General features: G+C 40.9%; 1 protein-coding gene across 2 annotated transcripts in view; it reads right to left on the reverse strand.

Annotated features, from left to right (window-relative positions):
- DTX3 (deltex E3 ubiquitin ligase 3) overlaps positions 1-24,084 on the reverse strand; it is a 299,174-nt gene that overhangs the window by 14,301 nt on the left and 260,789 nt on the right. For both annotated transcript variants that reach the window (XM_086966574.1, XM_086966571.1), the window contains exon 4: positions 7,136-7,353. In XM_086966574.1, the coding sequence (XP_086822700.1) occupies positions 7,136-7,353 (218 nt within the window). The remainder of the gene's footprint in view (positions 1-7,135; positions 7,354-24,084) is intronic.

Genomic DNA, 24,084 nt, shown 5'->3' on the forward strand with positions numbered 1-24,084 from the left:
AAATTTTCTACACTAACTATTAACAGTTATCCCCAGAAAAGCTGGGCCAGACCTTGGGCAAAACTTGATCCAGAAGAATGGGCACCCACACTTTCGAACCTACCCATGTCAGGGGATCCTGACCCTAGCAGAGCTTCAAATAACTTTAAAGAATGGATCAAATCATCCTTGGACTCCATTATTCCATAAAAATGGAGTAAAAAAAGGCCCAAAGAAAAACGATCGGCCTGGTATACCCCCCAAAGTACGGGAATTTAAATAGAAATGCAAAAAACTGGAGAGATCTTTGCGAAAAGATTATAGTGCAGAATAAAAACACAAATACAGAGAAGTTTATCAGGCTGAAATTAGAACAGCTCAAGCGCTATTCTACAAGGAGAAAATTAATAGAGCAGCCAACGCACCCAGGGAAATTGCGAGAATTGCAAAACAACTGACCAATAGCCCTCAGCCTGAGCTGCCTGTTGAGTTGGCCCCACATCGTTGTGCGGAATTAGCAGAATTTTTTAATAAAAAGATTTTGGGCATATATAACAGGTTCCCACCAACCCATGGCTCAGTCAATTTAGATACTGAACCAGAGAAAGGGGTTGGAGGCCTGGCAACTCTCGAAGAGTTTCCCATTCTAGATCTAGATAAATCCCAAATTCTTCCTAAAATAAAATCAGGTTCATCGTGTGATGCTGCCCCGGTACATATGGTGTACAAAGTACATGAAACCATACTACCGGTGTTACTGGAAGTACTAAATGCATATATTATGACCTCTGAAGTGCCCAAGACATGGACACATGCCATGGTGAGGGCACTGTTAAAAAAAACAACCTTAATCCAGAGGTTTGGAGCAACTACCAACCAGTCTCACTACTGCCCATCACCAGGAAAATTGTGGAAAAACATATAAATAAATGCCTAATTAATCACTTGGAAAAGCACTTGATGCTTCACGCATCGCAGACTGTCTTTCTGCCTAACCATGGCACTGAAACTGCCTTGCTGATAGTGATGAAGGTAACAAGGAAAGTCTTGGATCAAGGAGGATCAGTGGTGATCATCTTGCTTGATTTAAGCACTGCGTTTGATACCGTCAATTACAAAATCTTACTTGAGAGACTCAGAGAAGTGGGAGGAGCAGGCAAAGCCCTCACTTAGATCAATTCTTTTCTAACAGAGCGCTCATACCAAGTATTTGAAGGGAACCGTTCCTTGAGGAAGGTCCCATTAATGTGTGGAGTGCCGCAGGGATCTTCATTGAGTCCTATGCTTTTCAACGTGTACCTACGATCCCTGGCGGAGATAGTCCTTCCATTCGCGTTCCAGATAGTGACCTATGCGGACGACACACAGTTAGTGGCAGCAGTTAACCACCCAAATGAGGTGTCAGTCAACATAGAAACCTGTCTCGAAAAAGTGGCCACATGGATTGATCAGTCATATCTCAAACTCAACAGAGATAAAAACAGAGATAATGATCCTAGGTAATCACTCCATCAGCTCGCCTTCTATGAACTGGCCAGAATGCTTAAGACCCCTCCCAAACCAAAGGAGAGGATTAACAGCCTGGGAATATGGCTAGATAGCTTGTTAAAACTAGATTACCAGGCATCTCAAGTAGCAGCTACCTGCTTTGGCATCATAAGACAACTGAGGAAAATATTGCCACTGCTGCCATCAACATCATGCAGGACTATGGTTCAGGCACTGGTACTGTCTCAGATTGGATTATTGTTACTCACTGTTTCTGGGCACCCCAAAGGCCACCACTAGGGAGCTGCAGGTGGTGCAGAATTGTGTAGTCAGGCTACTACTTGACACCCCAAAAAGACAGTCGGCCAAACCAGCACTAAAAGCCCTACATTGGCTACCCATTAAAGAACGTATTGTGGTTAAATCACTGTGCATAGCTGATGTCCCTTTACCAGCCTTAGCGTAACCTAAGATCGGCCAAACTTTTTCAGGCAGTTGTACCTAAAGTCCGGAGGATACAGGCGGGCGGGCGCATGTTCTCTTATAATGCGTCAACCTTATGGAACAAAATCACACTCCACTTACGCTCTCTGACACACCATCTCACATTCAGAAAGCAATTTAAAAAATGGCTCTGCGAGAATATGGCATAAACTGTTCTCGGGAGTGACCATAGCCAGCGCTGGGAAGCCTAAGGGTTGCCATGCGCTATATTAAGTCTATGTTATTATTATTATTATTATTAATAATAATAATAATAATAATAATAATAATAATAATAATATTAAGGATGATGAGTGGCCTCAATCGAATTGAAAAAACCCACAACCTTAAAATTAAAATGTTGACTTTTTTAATATTGTGATTCAAATACATTATTTCATCATTTGTGTATGTGTTTGATGAAGGCTTGTTTCTGCATTTTTGCATATTGTTTTGCAGTTCAAATCTCCGAAAATGCTAAAGTCTGGGTCCTCAGCTTCCAGGAATGACTCAATGGGTCATTACTGGGTCCCTGGAGTCCAATAATGATTCAGTCGGGGTCCCTGGGTTCCAGTAATAATTAAGTGGGGGTCCACAGAAGTCGAAAGGTTAAGAACCACTGCTCGCCAGCATGCCCACTTAGCCAATGAAAACACAGGCTTAATGTGCTGCTACACTTAGTCTGATATTCAGATACAACATGAATTCCAGGATGGTACAAGAGTTCAGACTATAACGTGGAGAAAGACGTGAAAAATGATAATGAAATGGAAGATTTATTTTTGCTTGGAGTCAACGCTCTGTTCTACCCGCCTATAGCTAGGATGATCTAAGTGGTTATATGGGTGTACTTGACGTTATTCCCATCTTGTCTTTCAATAGGTTTACCTGACCTTTTAGCTTTGCCAATGCTTTTTGCTGATGCTGCTGCGAATTGCCACACAAAACCCCCCAAAAACAAAAACAAATCTGTTAATGCGGAACAGCACTGGCCAAAGCAGAAGAGAGGGAAAGGGGGGAGGGTGTGGGGGGGAGTTACCACCAGTGCACGATAACATATACAAGTGCACATTAGTATCATGAAACTGCAACTTTTTTTTTATTACCATTACGAGATGGTGGATGCCAAACTTGGAGCAGTAAACTCAATTGTGAAAAATCCATGCGAACTAACATTGAAGAGAAAGTAAGAGACCAGTAACAAATTGCAGCTACTAGGCCCTCTTAAAAGAAAAGATTTTTTTTGTGTGCTTTTCGATGAAAAGAACAAAACCTCGGTACAAAAGTCAATGCTGGATTGGGTGGGCAGGGAGGTCCAGAGAGTGGGAGTGAAACAAAGCATTGAAAATTCAAACAAAAACAATAAAGATGAGACTCAATCTGGGCGGGTACATGGAGGTATGGGAGATGTTGATTTGAGAGGGGAAGAAACAAAAGAAAAATCACAAATAAAGATGTTATCCCTCAGATAAAGGGGCGATGGAAGGGTGATGAGGAATTTGCATGAAAATTGTATCTACCACAAAGAGAGTTTTCATGGATAGGTACTTTTTTTGCTGAAAAGCATACATCTACGAGCAGATCCCTATTTTTTTTTAAAGATTTTCTTAGCAGCAGGAGGGTCTAAATATTCTCTCCAGATTTCTATGCTATCATATTTTCAATACCTGCAAAAAGTGTCTCTTTGCCTTCCACTGGACTCCAGGCAGTAGTAACACTCCTTACTTGGGTGAAGAGCTGGTCAAGTCAGTGCATGACAAGTATCTACAAGTTGGCCCTCCTCCAGTTAAAGCGAATTTAACTGCTTTTTATTGTAGTAGACTTTGACACAGACAGAAGATAGCTCACCTTAAAATAATATGCCTGGTCACTGCTAGTTTTTGCACCAGTGTAACCTACAAATAGCTGGTTGCAGTCCTAAAAGTCAGTTCTCTATCACTGAATTGTATTTGTATTTATGTATCGTACTTTTCTGCCAATGTGATCCATAAGGCGCTTTAGGAGCATAATGTCTTCCATTGGTCAGGTTTATGCAACAATTCCTCTTTTTTAGATGGCTGAGATAGAGGAAAAATCCTGACAAAGTTATTTTGTGAGTTAGATGCAAATGAGAAACAACCTTTGGTTAAAAAAGGATGCACCATAACGTCTGTTTTATCAGGAAGAAAGAGGTATTCAATAGCTTTATAAACAACTCGTGCTGCTGCACAACCGGTTTGGCTGTACCAAGACCCATGAGGACAAGTCAAATGGGAAACATTTCATTCATAACACAAAGTAAGATTTTTGTGACTAAGTTAGCCATTTTTGCCAAGGAATGGGAATAACAGGCTAACAGACAGAATGCATTAGTTGTTCTAAAAACGAAACTTACATAAACAGAGGTTTATAGGTCCAGAAGAAAAATGTTACTTACTACAACAGTAGTTTTTCAGCATGAGACTGAAATACTGTGCGTTATTCCTGCATCTAGTACTAGGTCCGGAAAAACATGCATAAAATAAATCTAACTTTGTTTTGTTTTGGCCGTCAACTGTAAGAGGAGTTATACTAAAAATCGAGATGACGTTAACCGGAAAGCCATAATGTCCAACAAAGAGTCTACCATTCAGGGGTGTAGCTTGGTCAGTAAGATGGGGAGGGGGGGAGGGGGGGATAGGCAGATTGTTAGAATCAGATTCTTCAACAATCACGTTGGCATATAATGTCAATATACATTACACATACAAGCAAGCGCATACGAGGGGGGTTTAAGGGGTGGAGGAAAGAGAGGGGGGAGATACGGACTGGTAGAGGTACTAAGTGAGAGAAAACACAATATTTGATAAAATAACCGACATTTTTTAAACGTGTCAAAACGGAGCGGGAGATAGTTTGTCTGCTTTTTTGACTGTGCGTATGCAAAATATGCTGGTAAAATCCGTCAGGCACCTCGCCATACCCAACTGAAGGCACCTGTACCCAACATTTTACCAGAAAATACATTTATTAGAGGGGTTTAACACTCATAACACCCCTCCTGAAGCTACGCCACTGCTACCATTTTCAAATTAATTTTTCTCCCACTAGGTTCGGAAGCAAGCATCTTATACCAAAGATCTCTTTTACTTTCAAATATGTAAATTCGTGATCTTTTAGAGTGCTGGAAAAATAATTTGGCATCAGATTGTGGAACGAAGGCTCGACGATCAAGTCTTCAACAGGCAGTTTCATTAAGATTCTCACTGAAGGAAAACTTTCTGTGAGGAGATTTTGCACAACATTACCAAACGTATGTATCACACTCTTCAGCTGCTTATAACGGAGTCATCCACAGGGACACTTATGGTGCACGGATGGGTGTAAAACCCACCAGCTGAAATTATTGATGATGTCTATGCTAGGAAGCAGAGTGTGGCTATCTATGTCTTAATGATCAATGTGGGAAAAACAAATGGACAAATCTATTGCCGCACTGGTGTCTCAGCGCTAGTGCTGCAAGTCATACTGGTGCCACAAATGAACAGGTGACTGACAATAATGTGCTAGACACCCCGACTCCATGGGGTGTCAAACTACAGATAGATACCTGCATTTCAGTGTGGCGCAAAACAACGCGCTACTATCAGGAGGCGCAGCTTCAGGGGGGTGTTACACCCTCCTAATAAATGTATTTGGTATAAATAGGTGTGTACAGGTGTTTACAGTCGGGTATGGTTGAGGTGTCTGTTGGATTTCACCAGGAATTTTTTTGTTATTTCACAAAATAACGTGTTTTTACTCACTTAGTATCCCTGCCAATCTGCATTCCTCTACCTTTCCACTGCCCCTTAAGCTCCTCTCATGCGCCCTGCTTGTCGTATAATGTATTTTAACATTACATACCATTGTGATTGTTGGGACATCTGAAGCTCACACACCACCAATCTTACTGACAAAGCTATGCTCCTGGTTAGAATGACTGATTTAGAGAAGTGGGTAACCCAATATACCCTTGCGGGATCGGGCAGACAATATATAGTTGAGGAAAGGTTCCAGCAAGGGATTTATTTAAAAGTTTTGTTAAAACAATATGATAGAGTCTTTATTACTTGAGACTTTTCGACTGAGACAATCAGTCACAGTTGTAATGATTGATATTTTTGCTTAAGACCTCAAAAAAGCTACCACACTAGCCTTGAGGAAATACACCAAATGAAATGGTAAGTTTGTTCAACAAATGAAGTTCAAAAAGTAATAAGAAGCAAACACAGGAAATTATTTTTAAGAAACTTATTATTTATCTCTTCAAATCAAATTCAAATTTTGCAAGGGTTCATGATCAAAAAAGATGCACAAAAATCTTAAGTATAAGGAAACGACAAAATCAATCCATCAATACATAAGCAATCGCCTTTGACCCGATATTGACGAGCCTGCACGTCTGTTGTTTTCAGAACGCATCTGGACCCTAAAACAAAGAATTTATTCTCATACCTGGATCACTACGTGGATCGCAAACAAAGGGATAAGTTGTTGAATCCCTAAGGGCACACATTCACAAGTTGAACTGCACTTCAAAATATTCATTGTGCTTTCTCTGTTTTACTATAAGGGTCAGTCGTACTGCATTTAAAACCTTTCGTCCTGATGATGGTCTTTGGATAAAACTTGTGAGACCGAAACGTCGACAAATCAGTCTATGTCTACACTCTGCATCTGACTTTCTGTTTATTTTCATAAGAAGTCAATTTCTATTTCATTTACAGACTGGACTTTTTTTCTTATGTATTGATGGATTGATTTTGCAGTTTCCTTATACTTAAGATTTTTGTGCATCTTTTTTGATCATGAACCCTTGCAAAATTTGAATTTGATTTGAAGAGATAAATAATAAGTTTCTTAAAAATAATTTCCTGTGTTGCTTCTTATTACTTTTTGAACTTCATTTGTTGAACAAACTTACCATTTCATTTGGTGTATTTCCTCAAGGCTAGTGTGGTAGCTTTTTTGAGGTCTTAAGCAAAAATATCAATCATTACAACCGTGACTGATTGTCTCAGTCGAAAAGTCTCAAGTAATTAAGACTCTATCATATTGTTTTAACAAAACTTTTAAATAAATCCCTTCCTGGTTAGAATGAACATGAAAGCTCAACAAGGGTGGGAAGTGTGCAGAGGATAGAAGAGACATAGAGAGCGTAAATGGCAGCACAAGGCATACGTACAGCTGTGGCCCTCCGGTGCAGTTTGTCTTGTGGTGAATGTCATTCCAGGTGATGACATTGGGCCGCCCCGTTGTCATAGAGGTGCCGATGGTGAACGTCAGCCGCTGGTCAAAGGCTTTCTTGAACAGAGTCAGGACTTTATTCCCTTCTGCGCAGTCAGGTAAGTAGGCGACCCGTGTGGTTCCAGGATACCGTATTCCCGGATTGGGATGTTCCGACTAGAGAAAAACAAATAATAGGAACATTAGCAAAAAAGAAAAAAACTGTGTGTAGACATCCATTTGTTGAAAAGAAAGGGGAAAAATAACTTGTATAACATTACATGGTGTATGAAAACATAAAAAGTAATCTTGCCACTTAAAACAAGATATTTCCTCCACTTGGCATGGTTGAGGTGACCCTCAATGATGGATGAACATGACAAACCTACACAGACAGGTGCCCCAGTCAAGCTCTTTAATATTTTTTATCTAAGGGGCAGAGGTTCCCTTTGGGGACAATGCCTATTAATGAGCCACTGCAGCGAGCAGATTTTAAAATTATAAATCCAGTTCCCTCCACCGGTCAATCAGGAGTCAGTATTTCCTACTCACTGTAAAGCTTATGTCAGGACAGATTCTCAGGGCTTGCGCTACTCGGGAGCAGATGGACAATTGCAACAAGTTTTGCAACTGCCTGAAAACGCAACAAGTTTTGCAACTGTCTGAAAACGCAAACAGCGGGTACTACTGCAAGCGTATTGAAATTCCAAGTACTTCCTATTTAGGCACAGACCTTATTAGGAGAGCAGCAATGTTGAACAATCAAGGTGTATTTTTGCAGGGTGTGTGGGGTAAACAGTACAGATGGAGCATGTATCACTCAAAATAAAATATAAATGTCCAATGTTATTCTTCTAGAAAAATATTTTAAAATTAATTAGTTAAGAAAATATGTACACTAAAGTTAACAAGTTGTAACGTCATTTAAATTCTCTGAATGCACTATCTTCTCTATTCTGTTCTTCACTGTGTTTACACATGATTAGCAAAAGTACATTTAGCAGGGCTCATCCCCTTTTGACGGCGAAATACACAATTTGCATGGAGACTGGTTTTGATCAAACAGCTTGATATCTGGTTTAAGGGATAATGCTTTTTGACTAGGAGCAGTGATACAGTGGTAGGACCCACGGGTCTCATACTGTCATTAGTTCAGGTTCCTGGGCCCCATGAAGACTGGCAGCTCAGGGGTGTCAGTCTCAGCAGGGGCAGGAGCGCCAGGAGACTTGCTTGTTGAACAAGGAAGGAGTTGGAGGCTTTTGATCTTGGAGGACTACGTACTTCCTTCCTCGGCAGTTAAACAAGCCAGGCCGTCTCCTTGCGGGGCATTCCACCTACTGGTTCTTTCAGCAGCTGCAGCAGATTTCTTTTTTCTAAGCTAGGGATATGGTGCTTCCCCTAAAAAGAAAACCAGTAATGATTCTGATCAGTGGCATCTTCGGTGGCTCTTTTTTCTGGAGTCCCTATCAAAGACATCTGCAGGGCAGCGAGGTGGAGCAGTACACATACCTTCACGAAGCATTACTGACTGGAGTCTACAGGAGAGGACGACGCTGCTGTTGGACAAGCAGTCCTCAGGAATCTTTTCCAATGAGAGGTGAGCTTTCCCTACAATCCCGCCTTCCTGTGTAGCACATTTTGTATCGGTGATGCTTCTTTTTCTATGATAACATTTCTTCATTGTTACTTTAAGCATTGCTATGGTGTCATGCAATAATATTTATGTAACAAAATGTGCTTTGGTAACTTACTGCTAGCTATTCTGATACAAAGCATGGGAATCTATGAAAGTTCCAATACTGGGGTAAGAAAACAATTTACTTACCTGTAACTTTGATTCCCCAATATTGGTAACTTTCATAGATTCCCATGCGCCCACGCTCCTCCCCTGGGAAAGCTCGGCCTTTTTACTGAGATAGTGGCTGTTGGCTCAACGGCTACGAAAATCTGAGGCTCTGAGGCTCTCTCAGGAAGGTTCTATGGGGTGAGGCTATTCTGATTGGTTCTTGCGGAAATTTGGGCTCTTTTACACAAAGATGGTGATATGCTACAAAATGAGATGAGGCCTAGGCCTAATTTTCTCTTTTGTACCTATGGTTCTGATATTTTTTATTTACCGAGGCTCCCATTCCGACGACGGGGAATGATACAAAGCATGGGAATCTATGAAAGTTCCAATACTGGGGTAAGAATGCATGCGTGGGGTTAGCAGACTAGTTTCTTCAAAAGTGGTGGAGACCCTTAGTCAGGCCACAATGCTGAATTCAGGGCCCAAACATTGCCCTCTCCCAGGCCACACTTTGACCAGCACCAGCTAGTACATAGTTTCAGTCAGAGAATAAAGGGTCCTTCCTAAGACTGGTTATTGGACCCGGACTGTAAATTAGCCTTGGAATGAGTTCCAGAGACAGGGAGGAAACTAAAGCGGCAATATGCGGTCAGATGATAAAAGTCTTTCCCTAAGCACACGGGGGCCCAACTTTGAAACTAAAGTCACAAGTACCATAGTGCTTCCATGCACAGTTATCATGGCAGGCAATAGCAGGGGAAAGAGTGAAAAGAAGCATGCTGACAGCGCATACAGAAGTCTACAGAACATGCTGACAGCACATACAACAACAGCAGTGATGCAAAAAACATTTTCATTTGTAAAGGTCCACAGTTCAAAAAGGCAAAAAGGGCTACATTTACAAATCAAGAATGATGTAGCGCATGGGTTGAACTTTGTAAAACAAAAGTGGCCCTTCGCTAATCAGGGAAGTGCGAGGGCTTTTGCCTTCGCAGGTTTAAACATTTTACTGGCCTATTTTTAGGACCAGGGCCACCGTTCTTGTTAGTATGGGCAATGCAGCCATCTCTTCTGGTGGAGTGTTTGGGAGATGCACTGTTGCAGGAAATTACTTTATCCTTCAACTGCCCCTTTTCTAAAACAAATTTTGCTAAACTATAAAAGTTTGATATATAATTTAATACTATCATCCAGACAGCCAAAGGTTGTGGCTAGTGCGTGGGATAAATTTGGCACCTTAATCACCACCTACTATTCCTAGACTCCACCTGAGGCAAAAAAGAAGACTCCTGACTCCTGGTGGAAGAAGAGGACGCGTTCAAGGGCATCCGGTTTCTGCTAGCACCCAGGAACTCAAATCTGGATGGACAAAGACCTGCTGCCTTGAAGCCTACCCTGAGGAGTTACTGGCTGCAGGACTGACCAGAGTGAACTTTCTCAGTTGCAGGAAAGTGGGACTTACTTTTTCTACCTCCGAAGGACAGGGACAAGGTCCAAGACTTACCCACGTGAGATGCAGGCAAAAAAAAACATTTCGCAAGGAACTGCATGCCAGACTAAAAACAGGTTCAGCTGCACCTTGTGGTAAAAGTATCCGCGTTGAGCAGGAGCCCTGCTGAGCTACAGCTTCCGGTACAAAGGGGGGTGGTGATGGACAGAGCATCTGAATCAATCAAACACTCACACCCAGTCAAAAGATCTGGGTTTAAACCATCACCGTTCTTTAGCCCACTCTGTCACCCCAGTTCAGACATGGCTATATGCAAATCAGTCTGACCCTGTGCCTCATGGGAACAGTCCAGACCGAACTGCCAAGCCATGTCTTCCCTGGACCGGCAACAAGCTTCCGAGGACCGGTTTCTGGCATTCCAGCCGTCTTCAGCCCGGCTTGCTTGAATCCAGTGGCAGAGTGAGCAAGGGACTCACGTCTGAGCATACCCTGCCACACTTATGGCGGCCAAAAGCTGTATGCTCCGTCCATTACCACCCCCTTTTGTACCGCTTTTGGCCGCCATAAGTGTGGCAGGGTATGCTCAGACGTGAGTCCCTTGCTCACTTTGCCACTGGATTCAAGCAAGCCGGGCTGAAGAGGGCTGGAATGCCAGAAACCGGTCCTCGGAAGCTTGTTTCCGGTCCAGGGAAGGCATGGCTTGGCAGTTCGGCTGGACAGTTACCATGAGGCACAGGGTCAGACTGATTTGCATATAGCCATGTCTGAACTGGGGTGGCAGAGTGGGCTAAAGAACGGTGATGGATTAAACCCAGATCTTTTGACTGGGTGTGAGTGTTTGATTGGTTCAGATGCTCCGTCCATCACCACCCCCTTTTGAGCTACAGCTTCCAGCATTAACCCAATGGAGGACTTTGACTTATAAAAAAGTCAAAAGATAAAACCTTGAACCAAGGCAAAGCAGCAAATCTATCAGACCGACAAAGCACCCTTGGCGCCCACACAATCTAAATTTGTCCCGCTCTGAGCTTTTGGTGCCAAAGCAACAGCTTCAACAGGAGCTTATCACCAACTAACCAAACTTCGAGGGACCCTCGCCGGCCACAGTCGTGTACCTTGCTCTTTTGGAAAATGTTGACTTTACCTTTAAAGACTAAGTACGAATGTAAAAATGTTGACTGCACCAACCTGCTTTGTGTACTCTAACTCTGCCCCCTCGCAGTCAGCCTGAATTCTCATCTATGTCCTAGGCAACCACAAACTGATGTATTCAATTGTGCTTAACTTTTTCTAGGTGCGGTTTGGCTTAAAACTAAAGGATTTATACCTACGGGTCCCCTGATCATATTTTAACGATCCTGGTGTTTTTTGCACATTACATTGTTCTCTACTTTTTCTAAATTGGTTTGGGAACTTAATTGTGTTGTGTTGTTTATTTTATATGCTTCTCTGAGGCTATTTGCCGCTTGTGCCATAGCCACAAGGGGTTGAACAGAGATTCTCTGAATTGTTTTCACCTTATCAGTTTGTTCATTGCGTGTAATATTGTTAAGCTCAAAATTAACCTAATTTCTAACAACCTGCACGTTCCCTTGAGCTTCATGCTGGAAAAATTGACTTTATGTTTCCATTTCCGTTCTCTTTGAAATACGGTAATTAGATACCTTTTTATCTTATATATAGAAAGATTTCCGTTTTTTCTGCTAGTTACCATCTGTAGAGCAACACAATCTCACATTGTGAACCAAATCATGAAAAGATACCATGTTAAAATGGTAATTGTGGAAGTAAGTAGTCTGAATTCAGTGTGCTGGCAGAAATTGACTAGAAAGAGTACTATACTCATCAACTAAGAGGTCATAGTTTTTATGTTTTATATACTCAATGGTACTTTTTCCTACTCAATCTCGCCTCAGGCAGAGGGAATTAGTAAAGCAATGCTTACTTGACTTCAAGAAATGGAATAAATATTTGAAACAGACGTTTGTGTATCACATTTTACCAAAATGTGCAGTAGGAAGTCCCTGTTACTTTTCCACAAAGTTTACAGCGGATTCAACAAGCTTGTAGAAACCTACATTATTACAAAACTACTAACCATTCTTCTTATTAGATTAGTTTGTCCATATACTTTCAAATCACTTAGTCTTTCAAATTCCCCAAATAAAGCTGTTTGATCACCCTTTGAATGCTAAGCGATAATGTTGGGGTTGATGTAGAAAAAAGTATGAAATGACTAAGGGCCACATGTAAGTAATCCAAATTTACTGATTCTAAAATACCGAATTTTACCGATTCGGTAATTCAGAATCTGTAAATGGTATGTAGGTATTGATTCGTTAAATACCGATTTGGTATTTAACGATTCGGTAATTCCCATTTAGTCCTATGGCCCTGGAGGCCCATAGGAATTAATGGAATGCCATTCACTATTACCGATTCGGTAAATACGGAATCGGTAATAGGGGGTGCATATTCAAGGGTGGCAGGGTGTCACATTGACACCCTGTTGCACCCCTGAATCGTGCATGTGTGCACTTGTGGCACACATACATGCCCTAGGGCATGTATGTCTGCCACATGGCACTTTTGGAAAAGCACAAATTTGCTTTTTCTAAGGTTTTCGATATTTATCACCAACTTTTAGTTGGTGGTAAATACCGAATCCTTAACTCAGAAATGCACTCACTTGAGTGCTCCCTACATTACGGATTCGGTAATTTACCGAAGCGGGATTTTAAGGCTTCGGTCATTTACCGATTCCTTAAATTACCGATTCGGTAAATTACCGAATCCTTAAATTTGGCCCCTACATCTCAAATGCCTAATACCGGTCGGTAACGGCTGAAATTCGGAAATTTCGGCCGTTACCGACCGGTATTGGGCTACCTACATATGGCCCTAAATGTTTTGATTATGCTTGATTTAACATGCAACCACATTACATACTGAATCAAAGGGGCATAGTTGTCAGATAGAGCGACCACATAAGACAACAACTTATGTTCATTATGCTTCATCATTTATAGAAGTATCATTATTTACAAGATTGTCCTGGACCCCAAGACCACGTGCAAGGACATCAATGGGTGAGGTTCTATGTTCTACGGTGAGCCCCGGCAGAGCAAAAACTGATCATAGTGCCTCTAAGCTGTTGTTCCTTCAAATAGCTTCAGGTCAAACACATACCTGGACTACGAAGGATTTATGAAGAAAGTAGCTGCATATTAATGGAAGAGCATTTACAGCGGGGGCCTCCAACCTTTGGAGTAACAAGAGCGTCATGGAAATCATCCCAACCTTCTAATATTATTAGTGTGAAATTGTAACCACATCTGAGAAGATTACATTCATAGCAAACCTATGCTAGATTAGTAGCAGTGATCACCTCAGTGCAGGTTTCTAGCAGTAATAAAAAAAGACCAATTCGAAATGCCTCTACACGGGTAATAAATAAAAGCCATAGCTGTAATGCCACTGGCACCATGGTAAAAATGTTATTAACTAGTTACTAACAATGTATGATTTATCAGTCAATTATCAGCTTTAAGTATGTTTTGGAAATTAGAAGTTCTAAAAAAACACTTTTCGTCTCAACAAGGCACTTTTCAATTTAGGTATACATATAATATTTCAACCAAGTAGAAGCTTCTCGTTAAGTAGGCTTGGCTCCATACAGTAGAACTATTAACAGGTTGCTGGAGAGTTACCAGTAGAGCATGAGCTACTTGTAGGAGAAGCCTGATTTAGAGCCAGTCAGAAATAATTGCATGGTTCCTTTTAGGAACATCCTCCTTTAAGGAACTCTACAAAGCCTTCCTACGCTCAAAACTGACCTTTCAGCTTTTAAAGTAGACACAAATCAGTTTAACGTCAGCTCTTTTCTGTACTGAAACTCTGGAATTCAGTCCCGGAAAACATAAGAAACACCAGAGATCACCTAGCCTTCAGAAAAGTAATAAAAGACACGACAGATCATCAAAAGATGCCCCTCCTACCACGAGGCAGCACCAGGCCATGATGTAGAATCAGTCACCAACAAATGTCATGTAGAGGACAACACTGACAAAATTGTTAACAAAGGCACTGGAATTGGGTAATACATCCCTTTCCACCAAAAGGGTGCACATGTAAGTGGTAATATTCCTAATCTTGGACACAAATATATTTTGCTCCTTAAAGAGGGTGGGGAAGTTCCTCAAAATACATCTCTTGCCACAGACCTGCTTTCCATCATGTTTGTTGATTCTCCCTATTAGCTAAGCATAATATCCTAGTAAACATGTTGGTCTATCCCCAAACAAATGTATATCGAGGTACTTTAATTGGGCCTTCACACATCAGCACCATGACAAGCCCCTAAAGCACAATGAACACATACATGAACAATAAGCCACATTTTAAGTCAAAAGAGGAGGGACATACAGTAATTTACCTGCTAGATAATATTTTAGCTCAACCTCATCCATAAAACAGTATGGCTGAGCATGCATTAGATTTAAGAGCTTCAGAAGAAAGGAATTTTCTGAATCAATATTGAGAATATCTTGGGGGAAAACACAATCCGCCTCTATGTATTGGCCAAAGAAACATGGTCTGATAATCCTCCAGGATATATGACGGTACAACGCGTACCGTCACAACGCATACCTTTACAACGCGGCCATGACAACGCAAGTCGTTACCACGACTTGCGTTGGGGGGGCGCGGATTTCGAATAGTTTAATTTACTATTCTAACACCATTCCCCGTGGACCCTAGGGAAGGTGTTAGGATAGTAAATTAACTATTTTTAGACCTTGAGCCCCCTCCAGCGCAAGTCGTGGTAACGACTTGCGTTGTCACAGCCGCGGTGTAAAGGTACCGCGTTGTGAAAACATCGTTGTAAACGATGTTTACCATCCTCCAGGGCACCAGAAATCATCTATTGCTAAAAATGGCATGGAGGACACTTCAGAGGTTAAGACTATTGCAGCCCAGCCCTTAAAGGTCTTGCCATTTCAAATGTAATTGGTGCTAAATCTGATACCTAAATAGTTACAAAAGTACATCACCTCCAGCTATCAACACGGACACAAATGTTCCTCGAGGCAGGCACCTAGAACCCATTATCATCAACTGCATTCTTTAACATTAGTGTCGAGATTCTTGTTATTGATGTAATGTGAAAAGATGGAGATGAGACCACTTACAGAATCTGCAGTTCAAGCTAATACAACACGGGACTATTATTATGTTTGGGAATGAACACCTCATTGTGAGATGTTTTAATAAAGAAGTTACATGAGATTAGGGCAGAAAATCAGATGGTAACATTTCAATTTCTACAGATAAACTCAATGTAGTTTAACTGCTTTGTCTTGCCTGTATCATAGCAATATTAATTACTTCAGTGAAGTCCTACCTAAACCCAAACTACTGAAGTATCATATACTGATGGTGGAGAAATTTCAGATGGGCCAGCATAATAAGATGACAATAAATAGGAACTGCATACATCTTGAGTAGGCGATGCATGATTTGCCGTGAATAAGTTTAGAACAAAGGACATTCCGTCCTTGCATCTCACGAACAAGGAAGTGTTAATGGCACATCCTTTAATGCCATTTGATACAAAGACTGAAACTGCTTCAGGTAAGAGAAAACTTTATTCCTGACAATTCCTCTCTCCACCAGTGTTCCGTCGCTCCAGGGAAAACAATGCCTCACACAACATTCTAAGGTAGCCTCCAGAGCATCAAGGAAAGTACCAAGAGGGATGCAGGGGAGGGGAGGAGGAGAGGAGGAATATACCACAAATAATATTGTAAAATGATAGGCAATCTATATAGTCAGAAAATACATATTAAAGATAACCGCGTTGTAACACAATTGCTACCAGGGATCAAAAATCATGTGGACAAGTGCTGAAGGTCTGGTTTCCTAAGACATACCCTACTGCTTCCACTGCAGCCATTTTTTATGCAAGCCATTACATTGGGAACTCAAGGTACTTGTAGTCAGTAAATAGTTGTTCCGATTAGAGGATGCATACCTCAACCTTTTGCAGACACTCCATTGAGGGTATGAGGGTGAGTGGAATCTTTGGGTGGGGGTTTGTGAGCAGAACGTGCTCTTGTCAGCACCTCCGCCCATCGTGGGGTTAGTTGCCAAAGCCCTCCAGCACTATCCCCAATCTTACGTTCAATAAAGCAGGTCATGATGGAGCATCTCAGCTCCGCACCTGGACAGCAGCTGCTGGTACACAGCATTAGAAAGGTTTAACACATTGATGAACCAGAAAGGTCTCACCCATGCTGGAGCTCTAAAGATGGTGCTTCTTGGTCGCCATCTGCTGCTAATCCGTGGCCAGAAGAGAAATGTGGTGCAAATATAAGCAGATGTCCCCTTGAATTTGTTCCATGAACCACCCTTCTGGGAGATTTTTTCTTCTCAGTTTAAAGGGCAAATGAAAAACGCGCACACTGCACACCCTGCTCTCCCCATCCCACAAATAACTAAGATGATGAGGTGCAGTGACTGGGATCGAACTATACCACCTACCGCTTGTCACTGCAAACTTTACTGGACAAGTAATCTGCTCTTAATTGCTCCTATAAGCAAGTGATATCACTAATAATTGTAAGCACATATTTATACACTGGGCATGAAATTAAACATTCTGGTCCAGATCATTAGGCCGAAGGCTCCCAATTATGTGCCCTGTCATTCTCCGCCTTTAAACACTGTTGTGTAAAAATAGAAGGCTAGCATTCATATGTGTGCTGATTGAATTGAGGTTTCGGTTTATTCAGTCTATTTTATTCATGTTTGAATAATTAAAATCATTACATGTATGGAAGTGTGCAGTGCAATTACACATAGATACAAGGACCAGCAAGTTTTGATAAAAGCTTATAAGATGATATAAAGTACAATTAGTAATGTTTCTAAGATGAGCACAACGCACTGTAAGCAAACTTTAAAGTTATTTAGGAATAAAAAGATAAATATGAGTCTAAAGAGTTTTGACAGTTTTGTCCTGTGGAGGTAGCGTCCAGTGTTGTCGGGAAAGTGATGAAAGTGCAAAGTGCGGGTTAGTTGGCCCTTGTGCTGTTTTGGAACTCAAGGTGCTTCACAAATGGGAGCATCGGGGTGTTAGTCTGGGTTGGTTCAATGTCCCGACCCCACTCTGTAAGTCCCACAGAGATGCAGGGAAATAGAAGTTACGAAACAGTCATCTTGTGGTGCGCTAGACCGCAGGGACTAAGGGGGCTTTTCATGTGTTCATGTGCGGGCTGACTGCAACCCCTGGGGGGTGGGTAAAGAGCCTATAACACACTACAACAAAGCCAGTGTAACCCTGTAGGGGTGTTGAGGAGAGTGAGTCGGTTGGGATCTGTGAATATCCCCAGTCTAGCTAGGGTCCTTGACTGAGGTGCAATCACTTGGAATACAATTTTTGATGGGGTGCGAGTTAAGCTTGGAGGGGCTTTCCATGCGTTGTCCACCTCCTTCACTACTTCTTCTCCCCCACTGCAAGAAACTGGAATAGGGGCGGCAAGGTAAAAAGAGACAACCAGTGCAAGTATTACTGTCCACAGTTCCAGTCACTTCTATCCTCACTGGAAGCCCTGGTAGGAAATCGGATCTTCTATATATGGGTTTGAAGTGACGTCTGCTAATTTTGTCTGAAGGGGTTGCTGGGTGCGCGATGACACACTGACAGGAGGGCACTAAAAAGCCCCCTCTTGAATTCTTTGATGCTGCTATATGAGAAAAAGGTGCCAGATGAACTCTGACATAACTGTAAGCCAATACATGGTGTAGCTGAGTTGCTATCAGATACAGACCCTCCGAAGAACACTTGATGTAGAACATGTTCCGTTCAGCTTAGTTCCTCTTTGCTGTGGACGAAGCTCGTGTGCGAAAATAACAATTCATGGACAGAATGCTGAATAATGTCAAATATTCACCCCAGTAGAGTGATCTGGGCCTAAATCCATAGGTGTTTTTGTTCCCCCGGTCATTCAAGATCAAGCGCAGCAATATGCAAATTAGTCTTGACCCTGCTCCACTTGGGGAACATCTCAGCCCGAACTGCAAGGGCTGGTTCTCCCTGGTTCGGAAACAAGCGTCCTGGGACCGTGTAAAGGTGAAACCTTCATTAAAGTTGAATAAATAAAAGTAGAAGTGAAGCGCAGAGTTGAACATCCAGAAAGAAGTTTATTCTTCAGTTGTAGGCAGCATATAACAGGAGCACGTCTGAAACATCCAATGTCCAACTGTTGAATGGCTAATTTAGCAGTTGGAGAACATAGGGAAACATTATCCACGAGCGATGCACTTTTGAAGAAAAACACTCTCCAGAACTGCGCGCTGTGGAATGCAGCTGTAACATCATGTATAGACATAAAGGAAATACTCAATGTAAAACATACCATGTACATTACATCTTCTCCCTTTTTATACAAACAATAAAAAGAAAAGTAAAACTAAACAAACACAAAAATAAGTTAAGATAAATTGTAATCTTTGAATCTTGAAGGAAAAGAACAATTCCTGTGTTCTCTAGTTAAGATGGTAGGAGAAGTGGTGGATGAGCTAGACACAACATGAGAATCAATATAAAGTTCAAAACATGAAGAATATGTATCATTTAAGCGTACAAGGCCTGTGAAGAAGGTTGACAATTATCATCAGTAGAGGTACCCAAGGGAAAATAAGAACAAGAAGAACTGTCATCAAAATGTTTAGTTGTAAAAACTTTTTTAGCCTGTTCAGGAGTAAGTTTGACAATCACACGCTTATTCCACCACCCCCTTTTATCAAGAAAGAGTGAACCCTTGGAAACTTTGAGAACCTGGGTAGGCAGGGAAAACTTGGACATGCCCTTTTTGACCCTGTCATGAGATTTAACCATAACCCAATCGCCAACCTCAAAGGTTTTAAAGGAAGGCGCGGCTTTGGAATCAAAGTTCCTCTTCTGAACCTTTTGTTGATTAGACACATTATCCTTAATGACTACTTTATCACAACAAGCTAAGCAAGGCTTATTCTTTGTATTCAAATCTTTGATCCAAGATGGACAAATATTCCCATTGGCATTCCGTTTTTTTAACAATCTAAAAGGAGAAATACCTGTAGTAGAATGGGGAGTAACTAAATATGACCACACTTTTCTCCTAGGAAAGTTTTCTACATCTGTGTTAGAAGAAATGGCACTTTGTATCCCCTCCTTGATAAATCTATTCATCCTTTCTACAAAACCATTAGAAGAAGGTGAATAAAGTGCCACCCTAAGGTGTTTTCATATAATGCAATTTCAAAAATTTCTGAACCATGGAAGAACAAAAATGAGAAGCATTGTCACTCACTAACTCTCTAGGAGGACAATCTGAAAGAAAAACTCTCTTTAAAAAATTAACAACTGAAGATGAATTAGGACTTTCACAAAAATCAAACTCAACCCACTTAGAGTGATAATCAACAAGTGAGATAATGTAACGTTTGTCAGAAGATAAAATTTCAAACGGTCCAGCAAAATCAATGGCTAACTTATCCCAAGCCAATTCCGGTAGAGGGACAGTATGTAAAGGTAAGTGAGGAATCTTCTAATGTTTGTCTGACACCAGACAGGTATCACAAGAATTTATCCACAAAGTGACATCTTTATCAAGGCCTGGCCACCAAAAGTGTTCTTTCAATTTCCGTGGCGTACCTCCAACACCTAAATGATTCTGATGAGCTGCTTGAAAAAGTTTACTCCGAAGGTTAAAAGGAGGAATACATTGATCACCCCTGAAAATTACATCATTTATAATGGAAAGCTCATCAGAAATTTGGGCATAAGATTTCAAAGAGGCAGGAAGGGCACAAACCTTAGGCCATCCTGAAATAATCATATTTTTGACTGCAACCAAAAGTGCGTCATCAGAGTAACTCTTAGCCCAATCAGCCTCTGAAATAGAAAAAGGTGAACGAACCAACTCCTCTATGGAAGCTACAACACATTCTATATCATCACAATCACAGTTTCCATTATCATCATTCTCCAAAGGCAGTCTTGAAAGAGCATCAGCCCTTAAATTATTACCTCCTGAAATGTGTTGAATGGTAAAATTGTATTCATGAATCTTGAGAGGATCCTAACAAGTCTGACAGAGGCCTTCCCTGTGCCATTCCCATTAAGGAGATGTAACAGGGGTTTATGATTGCTTAAAAGTGTAAAATGTGATCCCCAAATATAAGTCTTAAACGTTTCTACAGCCCATGAACAGGCAAGGGCGTCTCTCTCAATGGTGCTATAGTTGGACTCAGCACCACTCAGAGATCTCGATGCAAAACCAATGGTGTTTTCTTTAGCAACGCTCCATTGGCAAAGCACCGCTCCCAGACCCTTCTTGCTGGCGTCCACAGAAATAGTGCATTTTAATCCAGGAGTGAAAGAGGATAAGGCTTGTGCCTCAACAATAACTCTTTTTACCAGATTAAAAACACAATCTGAATCTTGAGATCACAAAAAATTCACAGATTTTTTCAAAAGGACACGAAGAGGTTGGAGAGTTGAGAGTAATTTTGTACAAATATGGAATAATATTCCGCTAGACCTAAGAAAGACTTCAACAAGTCTTTATCTTTAGGAATGGGAGCATATGAAATAGCTTGCGTGAGGGAGAGCTTGGGTTTAATCCCTTCAGCAGAGATACAATGCCCAAGATAATCCAACTCCTTTATAAAAAATGTACATTTCTTTTCTCCCAGAGTTATCCCAACCTCCCTGAAGCGTGACAAAACTTCCCTTAAAGTCTTGAGATGTTCACTCTTGGCTCTTGAATGTATCAAAACATTGTCCTGGTATGCTTGGACACAATCAATATTATTTAAAATAGTGTCCATAAATTACTGGAAGACACTTGCCGCAGATTCCAAACCAAAAGGAAGCCTTAAATACCTAAATGCTCCAAACGAAGTAATAAATGTAGTGAGTTCTTATGAAGACTTAGTGAGGGGGAATCGGATGATAGGCACTTCTGAGGTCAAGAAGTGTAAAAATTCTTGACTCAAAAATGCCAGTAAGTAAGTCTTGGATTTTCGGAAAAGGATGACAGTCCACGATAATGTTCGGATTTAAAGAGTGGAGATCCGCACATAGACGAATACTGGAGTCCCTCTTTTTAACCACAACAATCGGGCTGACCCAAAGTGATGAATCGTAGACACAATAATGCCTTCAGACACCATTTTATCTAAAACCTTTTTTAAATCATCCCTATCATTAAGTGGAATATTCCTCAGCTTATGAACAACTGGAATGGCATTAGGTTTAAGTCTAATTAGGTGTTCAAAATTTTTGATTCTTCCAACAGAATCATTAAAAACTTCTGTAAACTCGGAAATTATGTCATGAATTACAGTACCCTCAACATTATCCACAACAGAGATAGGGGTATCATTTATCTGGACAGGAGAATACGACCCAGGAACTAATTTAAGACCCATGTTAGCAAGGTCTTGCCAACCAACTATACATTTACCATTATTGGCTACATAAACTTTTATTTTTTTACATCTACCTAAGCATGACATTTTTGCTAAAAAATAACCCAACATATCAATGTCCTTACCACCATATGCTTTCGGAATGATATCTAATGGTAGTAGATGTACATTTGAAGACCAGTGAGTATTGAACAAAACATCGGAAATGATGGTTACAGGAGCCCCAGAATCAGCCATCATGTCTAAGCTAATATGATCAACAAAAACCTCACAGGTTGGATATTTTACACAACTATTGTTAGAGGAAGTTTCAACTAAGTCAATAGAAAGTATTTTATTCTTCTGTAAAACATTCAAATGTGCATCAAAAGCATTAATTTCAACAGTATTAACATTAATATTATCTAAGGACGATTCAAGAGAAGAAACATCCACATCAGTATCAAAAGAGGATAGAGTGCTAACTTGAACTGTCTTTCTGTTCCTACAAACAGTGTGAAAATGTCCAATTTTGTTGCAAAATATGCACCTTTTGCCCAATGCAGGACAAATTGGGCTATTACTAAGGTGCATCTTAGATCCATATCTGAAACAGAACGAAATGGACTTTATCTGAAAAGGTTTCATGACTTTGTTTTTGGAATAAACAGCATTGACCTGAATGTCACTTTGTAAAGACGGAATATTTCCTTCAGAAATACATCTCGAAGTAATAATGGACCTCTCAACACTTTTGGCCATGTCTATTACTTCTGACAGGGACCGATCACGACAACTTCGAATTTCTGAGTGCAGATATAAATTCCTCAACAGATTTATGTTGTTCCTGTTTTCTTTTCATAAAGTTGAAACGTTCTAACATAACACTGGGTTGCTCTAAAAAAAATGTATTAAGTCTCAAAACTGCGTCAGTGAATTCGTTCCATCCATCTCCATTTCCAGGAGGAGGTAGAGAAGGTGGAAGATTATCAAAGATTTGTCATCCCGCACTCCCCAAGTGACTGTATAAAATAGCAAGCTTCCTTTTAGCTGAATACTCATCTGCACCAATCGCAATTAAGTAGCTCTCAAAACTCTTATACCACAATTTCCATGTTTCTTTGGGTTTACCAGGTGAAGGAAGAAAATGGTTTAAATTAACAATTTGCTGATAAGTTGCCATATTTTAAAAGAGGTTTTTCTTTTTAAATGTAAGTCTTTTAATAAATAAATGTGAAGATAAATAATTGAAAGTACTTCATGTCTTGTTCCTTCCTGTTAAATTCGTTTCTGTATTAAAAACGTTAAGAAAATTATTAGGTTTTAAAATATATAAATTGTAAGAAACTTGAGCTGTATAAAATGAAACACTAAGCGCTTTGATAATATCTTTAAAATTGCACGCAGAGAAGTCAAACAACCATGTTCCTCCGAAGAAATTGAATGTCGAGCTGTTACTCTGGAAACAGCTTGTTTGACCAAAACCAAGATGGCCGCCGGTGCGCGATCTCGTTGAAACGTGATGACGTGGTGATCTTGAAGACTGCCTGCACTCGAGCTTGTCACTGTGACGCTGCGCTACACGTCATGAGTGACAGCAGTTGCGGCCAATCGCTTAGCTTAAACGCACAAAAATGCCCAAAATGCACAGCTGACTCACTTCGAAATCTATTTTTTCCGGATTTCCACGGATGGAGACACATGGGATTCCTGGGTAAGGTGAAGTTCCTTATTTTAAGATGACAGATCGCACAAAAATCGGTTAAAATGCTGCTTGTACCTCGTCGCCAAATGTAAAGTTGAAACCTTCATTAAAGTTGAATAAATAAAAGTAGAAGTGAAGCGCAGAGTTGAATATCCAGAAAGAAGTTTATTCTTCAGTTGTAGGCAGCATATAACAGGAGCACGCCTGAAACATCCAATGTCCAACTGCTGAATGGCTAATTCAGCAGTTGGAGAACATAGGGAAACATTATCCACGAGCGATGCACTTTTGAAGAGAAACACTCTCCAGAAGTGCGCGCTGTGGAATGCAGCCATAACATCATGTATAGACTCAATGTAAAACATACCATGTACATTACAGACCGATTCCAGGGTTTCACCCACATCAGCCAGGCTACCTTGACTCCAGTGACCTGGAGAGGACAGAACCCACGTCTGGGCATACCGGTCCCTCGCAGGGTGACAAATGCAAAAAGAAGAATTG

The sequence above is a fragment of the Lissotriton vulgaris genome, chromosome 1_1 (assembly GCF_964263255.1).
Source record: "Lissotriton vulgaris chromosome 1_1, aLisVul1.2, whole genome shotgun sequence".
Lineage (NCBI taxonomy): Eukaryota > Metazoa > Chordata > Amphibia > Caudata > Salamandridae > Lissotriton > Lissotriton vulgaris.